This window comes from Saprolegnia parasitica (assembly GCF_000151545.1).
Source record: "Saprolegnia parasitica CBS 223.65 unplaced genomic scaffold supercont2.15, whole genome shotgun sequence".
NCBI classification, from domain to species: domain Eukaryota; phylum Oomycota; class Saprolegniomycetes; order Saprolegniales; family Saprolegniaceae; genus Saprolegnia; species Saprolegnia parasitica.
In genome coordinates, this window is record NW_012156409.1 from 547,863 (window position 1) to 561,558 (window position 13,696).

The 13,696-nt window shown below is 59.0% G+C and overlaps 5 protein-coding genes across 5 annotated transcripts; 3 read left to right on the forward strand and 2 right to left on the reverse strand.

Moving 5' to 3' along the window:
• Positions 1-92: 92 nt before the first annotated feature.
• Positions 93-1,391, reverse strand: SPRG_05353 (hypothetical protein). The gene has a single exon (XM_012343949.1). The coding sequence runs from the start codon at positions 1,329-1,331 to the stop codon at positions 147-149; it is 1,185 nt and encodes a 394-aa protein (XP_012199339.1). The 5' UTR covers positions 1,332-1,391; the 3' UTR covers positions 93-146.
• Positions 1,392-2,293: 902 nt separating this feature from the next.
• On the reverse strand, positions 2,294-5,906 carry SPRG_05354 (hypothetical protein; the record flags this gene model as incomplete). The annotated part of the gene is made up of 5 exons (XM_012343950.1): positions 2,294-2,362; positions 2,406-3,208; positions 3,259-3,748; positions 3,781-4,764; positions 4,815-5,906. 5 exons carry the CDS (start codon positions 5,904-5,906, stop codon positions 2,294-2,296), a joined length of 3,438 nt encoding a protein of 1,145 aa, XP_012199340.1.
• A 76-nt stretch (positions 5,907-5,982) lies between these two features.
• On the forward strand, positions 5,983-7,563 carry SPRG_05355 (hypothetical protein; the record flags this gene model as incomplete). The annotated part of the gene is made up of 8 exons (XM_012343951.1): positions 5,983-6,136; positions 6,173-6,324; positions 6,610-6,879; positions 6,931-7,035; positions 7,078-7,218; positions 7,270-7,329; positions 7,376-7,440; positions 7,485-7,563. The coding sequence occupies exons 1-8, from the start codon at positions 6,019-6,021 to the stop codon at positions 7,561-7,563; spliced, it is 990 nt and encodes a 329-aa protein (XP_012199341.1). The 5' UTR covers positions 5,983-6,018.
• A 508-nt stretch (positions 7,564-8,071) lies between these two features.
• Positions 8,072-9,364, forward strand: SPRG_05356 (hypothetical protein; the record flags this gene model as incomplete). The annotated part of the gene is made up of 2 exons (XM_012343952.1): positions 8,072-8,801; positions 8,854-9,364. 2 exons carry the CDS (start codon positions 8,072-8,074, stop codon positions 9,333-9,335), a joined length of 1,212 nt encoding a protein of 403 aa, XP_012199342.1. The 3' UTR covers positions 9,336-9,364.
• Positions 9,365-11,232: 1,868 nt separating this feature from the next.
• Positions 11,233-12,635, forward strand: SPRG_05357 (homogentisate 1,2-dioxygenase). The gene has a single exon (XM_012343953.1). The coding sequence runs from the start codon at positions 11,265-11,267 to the stop codon at positions 12,603-12,605; it is 1,341 nt and encodes a 446-aa protein (XP_012199343.1). The 5' UTR covers positions 11,233-11,264; the 3' UTR covers positions 12,606-12,635.
• The last annotated feature ends 1,061 nt before the right edge of the window (positions 12,636-13,696 follow it).

Here is a 13,696-nt window from a genome sequence, read left to right on the forward strand (position 1 = left end):
GCACTGGTCAAGTACGTTCAACGACTTTACCCTCTACGTGCAGCACGAGACGCGCGTTGAACGACTTGAACCCATATGCTAAACACAAGTATGTGCGTCAATAAGCGTTAATTGCTTCCAGGATCACGTTAAACCATAGGTCTAGGTTAGAGGTTGCCGACGCCAAAGTTGGCGCTCGACAAGGTGAGACGCGCAGCAGGCTTGGCCGCGAACGTTGTGGCGAGGCCCTTCATCTTGGCCGGCACGGCGCTCGCACCGTGGTCAACGAAATCGCCGCTGTTGACAAAGGCGTCCGGGACGCAGTCGCGACCGAGCGCCGCCTTGCAGCTGCCCTTGTTGGCGTTCGTCGTCGACATGATCCAGCCGTTGGGCTCGGCGAGGTTGGGCGACGCGGTCGCAGCGAAAAAGTTGCCTTCCGAGAGCACGTACGCTTCGTCGACCTCGAACGAGTGGCCCGAGTTGTCGTGCCAGTAGTTGTTGGCGGTGTGGACTTGCACCGAGTACTTGCCGTTGGCCGAGTTGATTTTGGGCGCGCGGCCGGAGGTTTTGCGAATGACATTGTTGAGGTAGCTCATCTTGAGGTTGCTGATAAAGATGTTGGTCCAGTAGTGGCGGCCGTCGCACGTGGCCGACCACTCGGCCTCGCCATCAAAGTCGCAGTTGCTGACGGTGATACTGTTGGCGCCGGCGCCGTCCGTCGTGAGCATCTGCCGACCGACCTTGGAGATTTTAACGTGGTCGATCCAGATCTTTTGCTGCGCTGAGCCATCGGGTTTGCCGTTGAGGTAGATGGCATCGCCGCCCCAGACGTACTGCGGGTTGAGGTTCGTCACGTGGACATTCTGGAGAATGATGTTGTCGCCGCGGAGCCAGAGGCCTTTTCCGACGATGACGCCTTTCTGGCCCTCTCCACGAATGGTCTTGGCGCCCATGACGACGAGCGGGTTCTTGGTACCGGCCACGTCGTACGAGACTTGAACGGGCGTGCCGTTGGTGCAGCCGCCCGTGTTGGCCATGCCACCCGCCTGGAGGATCACGTCCTGGCTCTTGAAGCCGTTCTTCTTGGCGATGCACTCGCGCGTGTAGTCGGGACGGCACCCCGTCTCGGACTTTCTTCCTTCGGTGCCGCGAAAGTCGAACGTCTTGTTGAGGACAATGACCCGGGGCACCGCGTCCTGGAGGTACGCCTTGAGCTCGTTGGTGTTTTTGGGGTAGACGGGTGCTGCGTTGCCACCGCCCGTGACGCCGGCAGCGACGCCAGGCGTGCTGGCACCCGAGACGGCGTCCAAGGCAAAGGCGAGGAGGGCAAGGGGCAAGTACGAGAGCTTCATGGTGCTGGTGGTGATGTTGCGCTTGGCGAGTCGATTGAAAAGTAAGTCGATCGAGTCGCAGAGACGACGGACCCGACGACTTGGACTGGCACGTACCAGCTGCAACTTTCTCGTTGCAGTGCGTTGCGTGGTTCCGATCTCGAAGATCACAGGGCTCCGTACGTAGCGCTAAAAGGCTAAAAGCCACCGCCTGTCGTGTCGGAGCGCGCCTTGAAGTGCCTTGAAGTACCCATCGATGCGCGGTACTGCTACTTACAATGGGCCGACGGGGACTCATGTGGAATCTATACGAAGACGTCGCGTACACGTGTTTACGAACCGCATGGCGCTGCGCGTCAGAACGGAGGGCGCAGGGTCGTCGTCTGGGAGCAGATATGAGGGTCATGGATAACCCATCTGCTCGGAGATATTGCGTCTGATACGGTATCAGACCCCGCACGATTGGAACCCACGAACCGATTAACGACGTTGCGCTCCAAACCAATCGACATGGCCTTTCCAATGTCGTAAATCAAAATCCTATAAGTCCACCGCCACAGAATCGCAGCCGACGACAGTATCGGTTGTGGTGCTCACCGAGGCACAAGTGGCTAGTAAACCTGATCCACAGAGAATCACTTTCCTTGACGCGTCCTTATCTCGCAGCCTGTCGCGACGGCCGCGGGCAACGAGCTCTCGCCGCCACCGACATTGCAGCTCGAAGCCAGCGCCGGAACCGTACTGCACCACGTCAATAGCGGCTTTGTGTCCGTGTACATTAGCACCAACCCGCGCCTCTACGCGCACCTCTCTGGCGCGTCCGGGCTCGCCTTCCCAATCGTCGGCGGTGTCATCGCGCGGACCGTAGCTTGGCCCGACTCTCATTTCTCTGCGATATTGTCCAGGGTGTACGGCGACACAAACAGAATGGCCATAGATCCGTAGCATCTTATTCACGACGTGACGAGGATACCTGGCGTGCATCACGCTACGTTGGTGTAAAAGCCGTTGTAGTCGAGGCGTGTGCAGAGGTTCGAGAGGTGCGAGTTGTACTAGGGCCGCTGCCATCAGTTACAAGCCAGAGATCCAACATACCTGGAGGTGGGACCGGTGCAGAAGCTGCTGCATAAACTCGGCCAGAAGCGTGTCGAACTGCAGCTCGAGGTCGTTGGTCATGCGCACAAACGGATTCTCGCCCATGTCCGACTCGGTGAGCGCGCGCCGCACGTCGTCCGAGAGTTCTCGAATGCGCTGGCGACGCACGTCGACGTTGGAGCTGCGCCGGGGCACGGCCGAGCTCTTGCGCATGTTCTTGCCTTTGGTCGACATCATCATGTCGGCCTCGTCGCGGGCCTTCTTGTCGGCGCGGCGGTCGCGCTCGGCCTCGCGCTCGCTGCGGATCGCGTCTTCGTCGAGGCGGTATGGCCGCGTGAAGCGGTCAATGCTGTTGGCAAACGTGAGGCAGACCGTCATGAGCTTGGTGAGCACGCGGAGGAGCTCCGGGTCCGTGAGGAGGCACTCCTTGAGGCACTGGTCGAGAAAGTCGCGGTGCGTGTTGAGAACGTCGTCGACCGAGCCGATGCCGCTCGTGAGCGTCGTCTCGAGCGCGTGCCAGCGCGGCGAAATCACCTCAAACATCATGTAGTAGACAAAGTTTTGCTGGAAATGGAGCATGCGCTGGCGGAGGCAGTACGACTTGATCAAGGCCGAGCGCAAGCCGAGCTCTTTCGTCGTCTGGTGGTTGCGCCACGCGTCGCAGAGCCGCCGCTCGACGTGCTTGCAGAAGAAGAGGTGCCGGAAGATCATTTGGTACTTGTTGAGCGCGCCCGATGAAATGACGAGCGAGAGCGGCCACGTGACCTTGTAGTCGAGCGTGAGCGCGTCAATCGCCTTGTAGCCTGTAGAGGACATGTCTCATATACACGTTGGAACATAAATTGGAGGATACCAGGGTCGTTGAGCGACGAGGCAACCGACGACGAGAGCGGCGCGCGACCGACCTTTTGCGACCGTTCGTGGATGGCTTCCATTTGCGAAATCAGGTCGTGCGGCGAGAGCACGCACATGAGGTCATCCTTGTACGGGTCGGACGCACACGTCGACGTCTGCAGCGACAAGTGTAAGAGCGACTCGAGGCGCGACGCCAAGAGCTTGTCGGCGCGCAAATTGAGCTCGGGCTCGGCCGCGTCCATGAAATCCACGAAAAAGTCGCCTTGGTCCATGAGGAAGTAGTGCTTGATCGACCGGAGACGGTTCATAAGGTCATGCTCTTCGAGGAGGAGGTCCACGAGAAGCGTGCTTGCATACGCGTGCGCCTTGTCGACGAGCTCGTCAAAGCGGCGCGCGCTCTCGGCGTGCGGGATCGTGGCTGCAAACGGGCAGTTGATGTGGCGGCCGCACGTGCGAAAGACGTTGAGATATTTGCCGGTCGTGAGCACCTTGTGCGCGACCCGGTCGAGGTACGACGGACGTGCGTCGCCCGCAGCGTGTACCGGCGCTCCCAGTACTTGGACCACGGATCGTCGCTGACTTCTTCTTTCTGGAGCGTCTCGTCGGAGGCGACCATAAACTCGTCGTACGGGTCCTTGAGCTCGCCGTGGTAGATCCAGAGCTCGAGCATTTGGAGGTACGGCGCGCTCGCCTTCTCCAGCAAAAAGTTGAGCACGGACGTGGCCTTGGCATCCCCAGACGTCGGAACGTGCGCAATGCCACTAAGCAGCGCGCCGCCTTGCTGGGCCACGCTCGACTTGACCACGTTGCTCAAGAGCTCCATCGCGCGCAGACTCGGCTGCACATAAAACCAGAGCTTCGAGAGCGACAAGTCGCCGCGCATCGCCAAGTGCTCGAGCTGTGCGACGACGACCGTGTACTCGCGCAAAAGGACCTTGAGCCCTGCGCAAAAGGCGTGGCACACTTGGCCATACTCGTACCGGCGGCGCGTCTCGATGTAGTGCGTCACGTGGAGGTAGTAGGTGCCGAGCACAATCACCTTGGACGCGAGCGCGGCCAGTGACGCGTCCGTCACGGCGGCGTCAATCCCAAAGCTAAAACTGTCGAAAATCTCGGTCGAGAGGTCGAGGTACGGCGATGGCACGCGAGCAAAGGCCGAGCTTTTGAGGTAGCTCGCAGTTGAGGTCGTGGCTTTCGTCGCGTCATTACGCCGAATGTACTTGCCTTCGATGCCCAAGAGCACGTACAAAATGTCGTCGATGAGCGCGCGCTCCTGGAGCGCGTTCGGCCACTGCGTGAGCGGCGTGAGCGGCGCGACTTCGTCGCTCTTGGCGTCAAGGATGAACGCGCCCGTGAGGAAAACCCGGTCGCGGTTCCACGGCGGATCGTACGGGATGTTGGCTTTCGTGATCTCCCACACTTCAAAGCCCGTCATGTCCTTGACGTCGCGAAGACTCACGGCGTGCTCGTGCTCGACGCAGAGAACGTACGGCAGCGCGTACGACTTGAGGACGATGCGGTCCCCGACTGGAGAGTGCGCTGGGCGTTGCGTACACCGGGCGCCAAGAACGAGTCGGCGTCGTCGCTGAGCGGCAGCGTCTCTTTGCCAAAGAATTCGTCCTTCTCGCCGAGCCGCCACTTTTCGGCGTTGGACATGATCGGGCCCTTCTTGGTCGTGATCGTCGTGCCATCGATCGAGATGAACCGGCCTTTCGACGGCCCCGAGATGCAGTAGATGGCGACCGTGTCCGTGTACTTGACGCGCCCTTCGTCGCTGCGCAATGTCACGTTGACGAGCACAAAGATCTCGTCGGCGTCGAAGCCGGCGCCACCCGCGTCCACGGACGACACGAGCTGGTTCGTCTTGGCGTTGACTTGCGAATGGCAGCGAAGACACGAGATGTTGCCGGCGCGGATGCGGATGCGCGTCAAGAGGTAGAAGATGTCGCCGCCGTGCCCGTGGTCGCCCGTGCCGAGGCGAAACACATGCGACGGCGCGCTCGAGGCCGCCGACGTTGCCGTCATGTGCATCGTCGTCGTTCGCGTCTTGGTCGTTGCGACGCTGCTCTGGCTGTAGCTCGAGCCAAGCCCTAACGACGACGACGACCGGGACTCGAACGTGAACTGTGGCGCCTTGTTCGAGCTCACCGACATTTGGCTCACGGCGTCGAGCGTGTTGAGCAGCATCGAATTCGGGCTCAGCGGCTCTTGGGGCGCCGCCGCCGGTGGAAACGTCGCCGTGCGAGACTCGCGGAAGCTCGAGTACGTCGACGCGCTGCTTCGCCCTGGTGCCATGGTCGAGTCCAGTGTCAGTCGGCTCCCCGGCGTCAACGGGTCTGTGATCCCATACGTCGTCGTCGTTGCTGTTGTTGTTTGCTGCTCGGACGTGTAGCGCGCGTCTGACTCGCTCACACGGCTCGTGAGCGGCGGCTTCTTAAAGTGCGACGTCGTGCCGGACGCCCGCGCCTCGCTGGTTGCCGCCACCGACCGGACAGGCGTCTGGTACAGTGGCACCGCGGTCTCGGGCGCGGCCACGGGGGCAGGTACTGCCGACGTCGTTGCCCGTCGAGGGGGTAGCTGGGGCATGTTGAGGGTGAGCTTGGGCTTGGGCCGGAGCCGGAGCTTGCTCGGGTCCGTCGGGTCCATCCTTCGCGCCCCACGCCCGTTCTCCCGGTTTGAAATCTCGTATCCGGAGATATCCTATATTTTCATTGGCCAAAAAGGGACCAATCGGTTGTGTGTGAGATTGCTGCCGGCCATGACGGCGACCGACGCTGTCCTCCATGGCCTCTTCCACGCCATGCATACGTTACGCGAGGTGGCGTGCTTTTCGTGCGCCGCTGTGGCCTTCTCTTCGTCGCCCTTGGCTTGGGTACGTGACGCGCCTACCGTCAGCTAACCGGCGCGGCTAGGCCTGATTGCCTTCTGCGTCGTCATCTTCGTGCACTGGATCGTGCCGTTGCTCGCGCCCAGCGCCTTCGCGTACGGGCTGCTACAGGCGACGACAGCGTTCATTGTCTTCAACATCGTCTTCAACTACGCTCTTTGCGTCTGGACCGACCCGGTACGCTGCATACTCGCATCGTCGCTCATGTCGGCTGCAGGGCAAAATCCGGCCGCGGCCCACGGCCGACGAGTACGGTCGCGTTGAAGGCTTAGAGAGCAGAGTCTATTGTGAGGCAAATCCAAAAGTGAATTACAAGAGCTCGCGAGAAGCGCGAGCTCACTTAGTCTATCGGCGATTGGCTGCAGAGCTCGCAGCCAATCGTGGGGCTAGTACACTGTAGCGATCTTGCGCGGCTGTGCCCGATGGCTTACCACCGGGCACGCGACCCGATGTTGGCGCCAGCTGGCCGGCTCGGACGGTAGTTACCGCGGTCAGTCGTTACACAAGGCCGACGAGTACGAGTTCAACAACGATTCGGACGAAGACGCGTCCGAGCCAAGCCTCGCTGACGTGCGTCCGCCGCGCCGTGCAGAGGACACAACCTATTGCCGCCAGTGTCAGTTCCAGCGCCCAAGGCGAGCCCACCACTGCTCAATTTGCCAAGTGTGCATTGATCACATGGACCACCACTGTCCGTGGATCAACAACTGTGTGGGGCTTCACAACTACCGCGTACGAGATTCGTTGCAGTGACTACTGCACGTGACGTTTGGATGCGAGTAGTACTTTTGCAGCTTTCTCTTTTGGCTGGCCGTCGGCTGCTGGTACGTGGCGCTGCTGTCGTTTTCGCCCGCTGTCGGCGCCGTCTCGCGCGAGGAAATTGCAAAGGTACAGTACAACATCCCTCATCGCAATCTCAATGGCATGTAGTTTGCCAACGTCTTTAGCAGCGAGCTCCTCACGCTCGGCCCGAAAGCACTCATGTACTGCGTCTTCTTGATCGCGACCTCGGCCGGCCTCCTGGTTTCATTTCTCGCGGGCTGGCATTTCTACCTCGTTCTCACCGCCCAAGTACGTCGTCGTGTCGCACGTGCCAATATGACACAAGCTTTCTTGTCGTAGACGTCGATCGAGTACCAAATCAACCGATCCAAGCGCGTGCTACGTACGACCGGAGGCAAGGTGCGGGACTTTATGACACAAAAGGTCGCTGAATACTGTCGTTCAGATTCGATCGCCGTACTGCCGCGGCTCGAGCCACAAAAATTGGGAAGCCGTCTTTGGACCATGCCGGTGCGTATTGATGTGTCCTTGCGATCCACTGACCTCGATGACAGGTTCAAGTGGACGAGCTTGCTCCCGAGTCGGCGGCCGACGCCTCTCCAAGAGGTCGACCACGATAAAGACATGGTGTAAATCAAAGGCGTGTCGATGCCACTGCCTCTGTACTAACTACTAGTTTATATGGAGTAAGGGCTCCGACATTGTAAATGTCGGGTGAAGTTGCCGAAGAGTGGTGGCGGAAGACAACCAGACGACTAAGAACTCTTCGTAGTCGACCTTGGTCGAGTCTTTGGAGCGGTCTACAAATGCGTCCGCCGATGGTGCTTCGAGAGCTACTAGTACGTTGAGTGCGTGGTTGGCATTGCTGACAGCGGACACTGCCACGTCATCACGGGTGGTCTCTGCACAGAGGAGCTGCTCGTCGACTTTATTTGGTCGGTGCTCTGGTCAGCGTTGACGTTGACATTCGCTTCAGAGTGATATTGACATCATCATTGACGTTGGGGGACCACTGCGTCGCCTTGACGAGCAGTTGTCAGTCCACGATCTTGTTTCCGCCGACTTCGACGGAACACGTTTTCTGGATCCGGATAAGCGGGCCACGAATCCGGCATGTGGACGATACCGCAAATCCAAGGCCATGTCGTCCACGTCGTCGACGCTGGCGCTGCTGCATGCCAACATCTTTGTCTATGCGTTCGCCTTCTGGGTCACGCAGCCGACGCTGCCGTTCCTGCTCAAGGAGCTCAGCGCCGATATGCTTCTCTTCTCTCGCTTCCAGACCTTTTGCTCGTTCTTGCAGCTCTTTGGCGGACCGCTCGCCGGGCGCATTTGCGATGCCTTTGGCTTTACGCCGACGCTTGTGCTCTCGCAGGCAGCTGCTGCCCTCTCGTACGCGCTCCTCGCCACGACGACGTCGGTGCCCATGCTCTTTCTGAGCCAGCTCCCGACTGTCTTCATGCACGCGATGCACGCCGCGCAGTCGGCGATGACGGTGCTCTGTGACACAAACCAGCGCGCTGTCGCCATGGGTCGTCTCAGCCTCAGCTATGGCGGTGGCATGGTGGTCGGCTCGTATGTCGGCGGCGTCGTCGCCGAGGCCTACTCGAACCAGCACGCCGCGGGTCTTGCAGCGCTGCTCTCGCTTGCCATCATTCCGCTCACCATCGTGTTGCTTCCTCGCAGGCCCGCGACACCAGCGAAAGCTACTACGGCGTCGCCCGATACGTCGATGCACCTGGGGAAGATCCTATTGATCCTTCGTGAACCGTCCGTGCTCCACCTCGTCGTCGTGCAGCTTCTCCTCGGTCTCGCCGTGGCGATCTACCGCAGCACGTTCTCCGAGGTGTTGCGCGACCAGCTCCAGCTCGGTGCGAACACATGCCATTCTATATGGTCCGTCTCACTCATTAATTGCTCTAGGACGGCAGGACATTGGGCTTGTCATGTCGCTCAGCGGCGCGACGTCCATCGTGAGCAACGGTCTGCTCCTCCAGCTGTGCACGAGCCGGTGGGCCGACGCGACGGTTGTCGACAGCGCCGCCGTGGTTATGGCCACGACCTTCTTGGCCTACGGACACATTCCCGTGACGCCTGAAGGCCTCGTGTACGTGCTGGCGGTCGTGACGCCGATGACGGCAGCGTCGTCGATCGCGTACACGCTGCTGTCGTCGCAAATGTCGCGAGCCGTCGACGACCGGGACCGCGCGACGGCCCTCGGCATCAGCCACGCCGTGCGCAGCTTCTGCGGCCTCCTGGCGCCAACCATTGGAAGCTTCCTCTTCCATACGTACGCAGTCCAGGTACTCAGTGTGACGTGCGCCACGATCTCGGGTCTCGCAATCGTCGCTGGTACCTTCTTCCGCACCACGTACTATCCCAAGCCCTCTGTCAAGCGCGACTAGACATGCCGCCACCAACTAATGGCAACCCGCCTTGATTTTCTAGTCGATGTTTCTACTGTCTAGCAAGGGCCTTGCGTGAGAGCATTCGTACACGAAAATTCCAGGAATAACACAAGCATGTGCGTGCATATAACTGAGAAGCAGGCTCGTGGCGCAGCGTGTTGCGACCAATTTGGAGTCGACAGACGATTTCCATAAGTGCGCAAGATTGAAGGCGTACCATGTTGATTATCCTCTTGAGATTTGATTGATTTTCGTGGTATATAAGATACTAGTTGAACATCCAATGGGTCTGGCACGTTGCAATGTCGTTGCCGTTGGAGTTGGAAGAGGCGTCGACGAGTTGGCGGACGCGGTTGATGGGATGGGAAAGCGATGGCTCTGCAAGCGGCTCCATCTCGGACGATGCGAGCGAATCCAAGTCGTCCGTCGAGTGCGGCAGTCCATTCGACCACAAAGAAGCTCGAGTTGGCTGGTGCAGAGTCGCTAGTAGCGTGTCGTTGGAGACGATGGCTGCGTGAATCTTGGTCTCGAGGCTCTTGACCCACGTACTGAGCTGCGTGATCGTGTTCTTGTTCTTGGCAATGGTGGCGTTGGCGTCGACCAAGTGCATTTTGATGTGCTGCACCTGGGCCTCCTTGCGTGCAACGCGACGCTCGAGCTTTTCACGAAGCGCCGTGATCGTGTCGTCGCGCCGAAGGACGCGGTGCGCAAGCTCCAGCACGTGGTCGTGGGCAGCATGCAGCTTCTCCGTCATGGCAGCCAAAGCAGCTTGGTGCTCGGCTTGCAGACGTTCGATCTCCATCGTGTGGTCGCGTGCCAAATCCGATGCAGCTCGCGCGATCGGCGTGTTGCTAGCGCGAGGCGAAGAGCGCACCGCAGAGGCAGTGGGAGTGCGTGCAGCTGGCTTGGCCGTAGCCTTGGCCACCGACTTGGTGCTGGTAGGCCGGCGGAACGGGTGCGAGATGCGGAGTTGGGCTTCCAAAGCCGCGACGCGACGGGCCTCCTTGTCCTGGTGGTACGTTGCGCTGTAGAGAGTCATGGTGCTTCGATCGATGAATTGGAAATGAGATGTAGAAAGCTAGTCTAGCTTGATGGTAAAAACGACAAGTTGTTTTTACAATGCAAAGGCGAATTAAAGTCAGCAAACGATTCCGCAGCTTCTAGAGATTAGGGTAGGGATAGGGTTTTCAATTTGTCTCTTGTGTCCACTATGTAGCTCAGTCTGCCACAGAATGACACTTTGAAACAGCATAGCTCTGCATTACGCTGTGCGGAACGAACGAGATGCAGCGCCAAATGGCAATCATTTTCCTGAACCACCGGCGTCACAAGCCAGCTTCATGCTATCCTGCGCGTTGTAATTTCACTTGATGTAGGATGAGTCATCCTCCATCAAGCGGCCAAACACCCACATTGGCCACGAAGCTTGCCGCTCACCATGTCGGAAATCGTGATGTACATATATTTTGGGCAGACCTCCACAATCGTCTTGGAAAGAAGACGCCGAGATGGAGCCTGAGATGTATACAACGAAAATCGTCGTCTTGACTGGCAACCGCCATTGTCCTCGTGCGCAAACCTTGTGCCACTTGCCTAACCTGTAGCTTTCATGAGCCAGCAAGTGGTCCCGCTAACGCCATATACACGAACTGGTAACCCTTCAACATTACATGTACATACATGTAGGCCGCTCCAAGCCGCCCCGATGTTTACCAACTTCAAGTGCACTTTGGTTGACAAATGCTTACAAATTGCGCGCGGTTTGGCGGTAGCTTCCAGTCGCGTCGATGATTGGCTCGTTCGAAATCCATCACGCCGCTGATTGGTTGTTTTTGATGAGGCGTATCTTTGCAGCATGCCACCTTTTTGGCGCAGGATCGCTGTCAAAAGATCGCATCCCACAACTCAACTCGCACGACCAGCACCATGGCAGCCAAGCAGCAGACGACGACGACGACGGACGACTGGGCCTTGCTGGCCTACCACGTGGGCTTTGGCAACCACTTTTGCTCGGAAGTGCTCGAAGGTGCGCTCCCGGCCAACATGAACAACCCGCAAGTGTGCAACTACGGGCTTTACTGCGAGCAGCTCTCGGGCACGGCGTTCACGCTGCCGCGCCACAAGAACCAGCGCACGTGGCTCTACCGCATTCTGCCTCCGGTCGTGCACAACGAGTACACGGCGACGGCATCGAACGCCGTCGTCACGGACTTTGCGACCGAGAACGTGACGCCGCAGCAGCTGCGCTGGCAGCCAATGGCGCTTCCATCCTCGCATGAGAAGGTCGACTTTATCCAAGGCTGGAAGACCATGAGTGGCGCTGGTGACCCGAGCCTCAAGACCGGCATGGCCGTCCACATGTACGCCGCCAACTCGTCGATGGGCGACAAGTGTTTTTACAACTCGGACGGCGACCTCCTCATCGTGCCGCAAGAAGGCGCGCTCAAGATCACGACCGAAATGGGCAAGCTCCTCGTCTCACCGCACGAGATCTGCGTCATCCAGCGCGGCATTCGCTTCACGGTCGACCTCGACGGCCCGGCGCGCGGCTACATCCTCGAGGTGTACAACCGCCATTTCATCCTCCCGGACCTCGGCCCGATTGGCGCCAACGGCCTTGCCAACCCGCGCGATTTTGAGCACCCGGTCGCGTGGTACGAAGACCGCGACGTCGAGTATACAGTCGTCACCAAGTTTGCGGGCAAGATGTTCCTGGCCGGGATGCAGTTCTCGCCCTTCAACGTCGTCGCGTGGCACGGCAACTATGTCCCGTACAAGTACAACTTGGATCACTTTTGCACAATGAACTCGGTCAACTATGACCACCCAGACCCGTCGATTTACACGGTGCTGACGTGCCAGACCGATGAGCCGGGTGTCGCGGTCGCCGACTTTGTCATCTTTCCGCCGCGCTGGATGGTGCAAGAGAAGACGTTCCGCCCGCCGTACTACCACCGCAACCACATGTCGGAGTTTATGGGCATGGTCTACGGCCACTACGACGCGAAAGCCGAGGGTGGTTTTGTCCCCGGCGGCGCGTCGCTCCACAGCGTGCACACGGCGCACGGTCCGGACGCCGAGACGTTCCTTGCCGCGTCCAAGGCCGACCTCAAGCCCGTGCACTTTACGGGCGGACTCGCGTTCATGTTCGAGTCGACGTACCTGCTCAAGGTCACCGACTACGCCTTGACGTGCCCGCAGCTCGAGAAGGACTACTACAAGTGCTGGCAGCCACTCCCCAAACTCTTCAACCCCAAGAAGAAGTAAACGGTATATATTCTTAAGGATACGTGAATACGGTACCGGTACCGGTATATATATCGTTTGTCTAAATCGTGTCGCATGCAATCTCTTGGCATTTGGCTGCTGAAGATCGCTAACAAACTAGCAGCTGGGCTAGTGAAGCACACGAACGTGTGGAGTTGCGTTCTTCACAATCGCCATGCCTTGAAAGATCGCCACGACGCGCTATCTTTATCCGGATCCGGATATATTTGGGGTGGAGGCTCTGACGGTCCTACGTACCTGTAGCTCACGGCCCTGGCCCTGTGCTCTTCTGCCCGCCCATGCTAGCCTGCCCATGCTATACGTACCGTATACGGCGTGAAGTCCAGAATGGCTCTCTGTGCGAGGCCAGGCTTCATCTTCCAACTGGTTCCAACCGACCGTTGTGTTCAGAAGCGTCTGGGCTGAGTTTACGCGTCTGCACCGCCGCTAGATTGGTCGTCGGCTTCCTTCGTTCTTTGCGGTTCATCGTGCTTCGTGAGGGTTTTGGCAGGATCATCTTCTGTTTCGCTGAATTTGTTGCTCGACGGGGTCCGGGCAGTCGTCCTGCCGCCCGTAAACGCTCGGGAGTTGGGCCTCCCATGAGACTACAATTGTACGGTATACGCGCTCTCGGCTGAGGTGCCGCTGTATAGCGCACCTGCCTTGAAATGGCCGATCGCACGTGCCTGCTCCTGGCTGAGTTGCTTGCGTGGTGTTCTTCTTGATCACGCGCCACCTCTAGCACGTGCTGCTGAACACACTGGTGATGTGTCTTCTAAATGAAGAGCGGCCTGCAACATGACCACATTTTTCGGGGCTGCACCGTCCACACACGCCGCCTCCAAGCGCCGTCGTCCAGTCGCAAGACGCTCCCACCATCCAGGCCAGCGCAGTGTAAACTGCATATCAGAATCGACTCGCTTCAACAACGTCGGGCAATTTCTCGTCTCAAACGACAGTGGTATTGTTCTATACCAAAGGGAGGCATATGGTATGCAGGCGGCTGGGCGGGCCTGACGTAATGGTGGTTCGAAGTGATGGATTGCATGACTGCGGCCGCCGAATGGACAGCAGTCAGCACGCTCTTTGAG

Bases quoted from the DNA above. Each gene is read 5' to 3' on its own strand.
- SPRG_05353 (XM_012343949.1), bottom strand. From the start codon at position 1,331: ATGAAGCTCTCGTACTTGCCCCTTGCCCTCCTCGCCTTTGCCTTGGAC.
- SPRG_05357 (XM_012343953.1), top strand. From the start codon at position 11,265: ATGGCAGCCAAGCAGCAGACGACGACGACGACGGACGACTGGGCCTTG.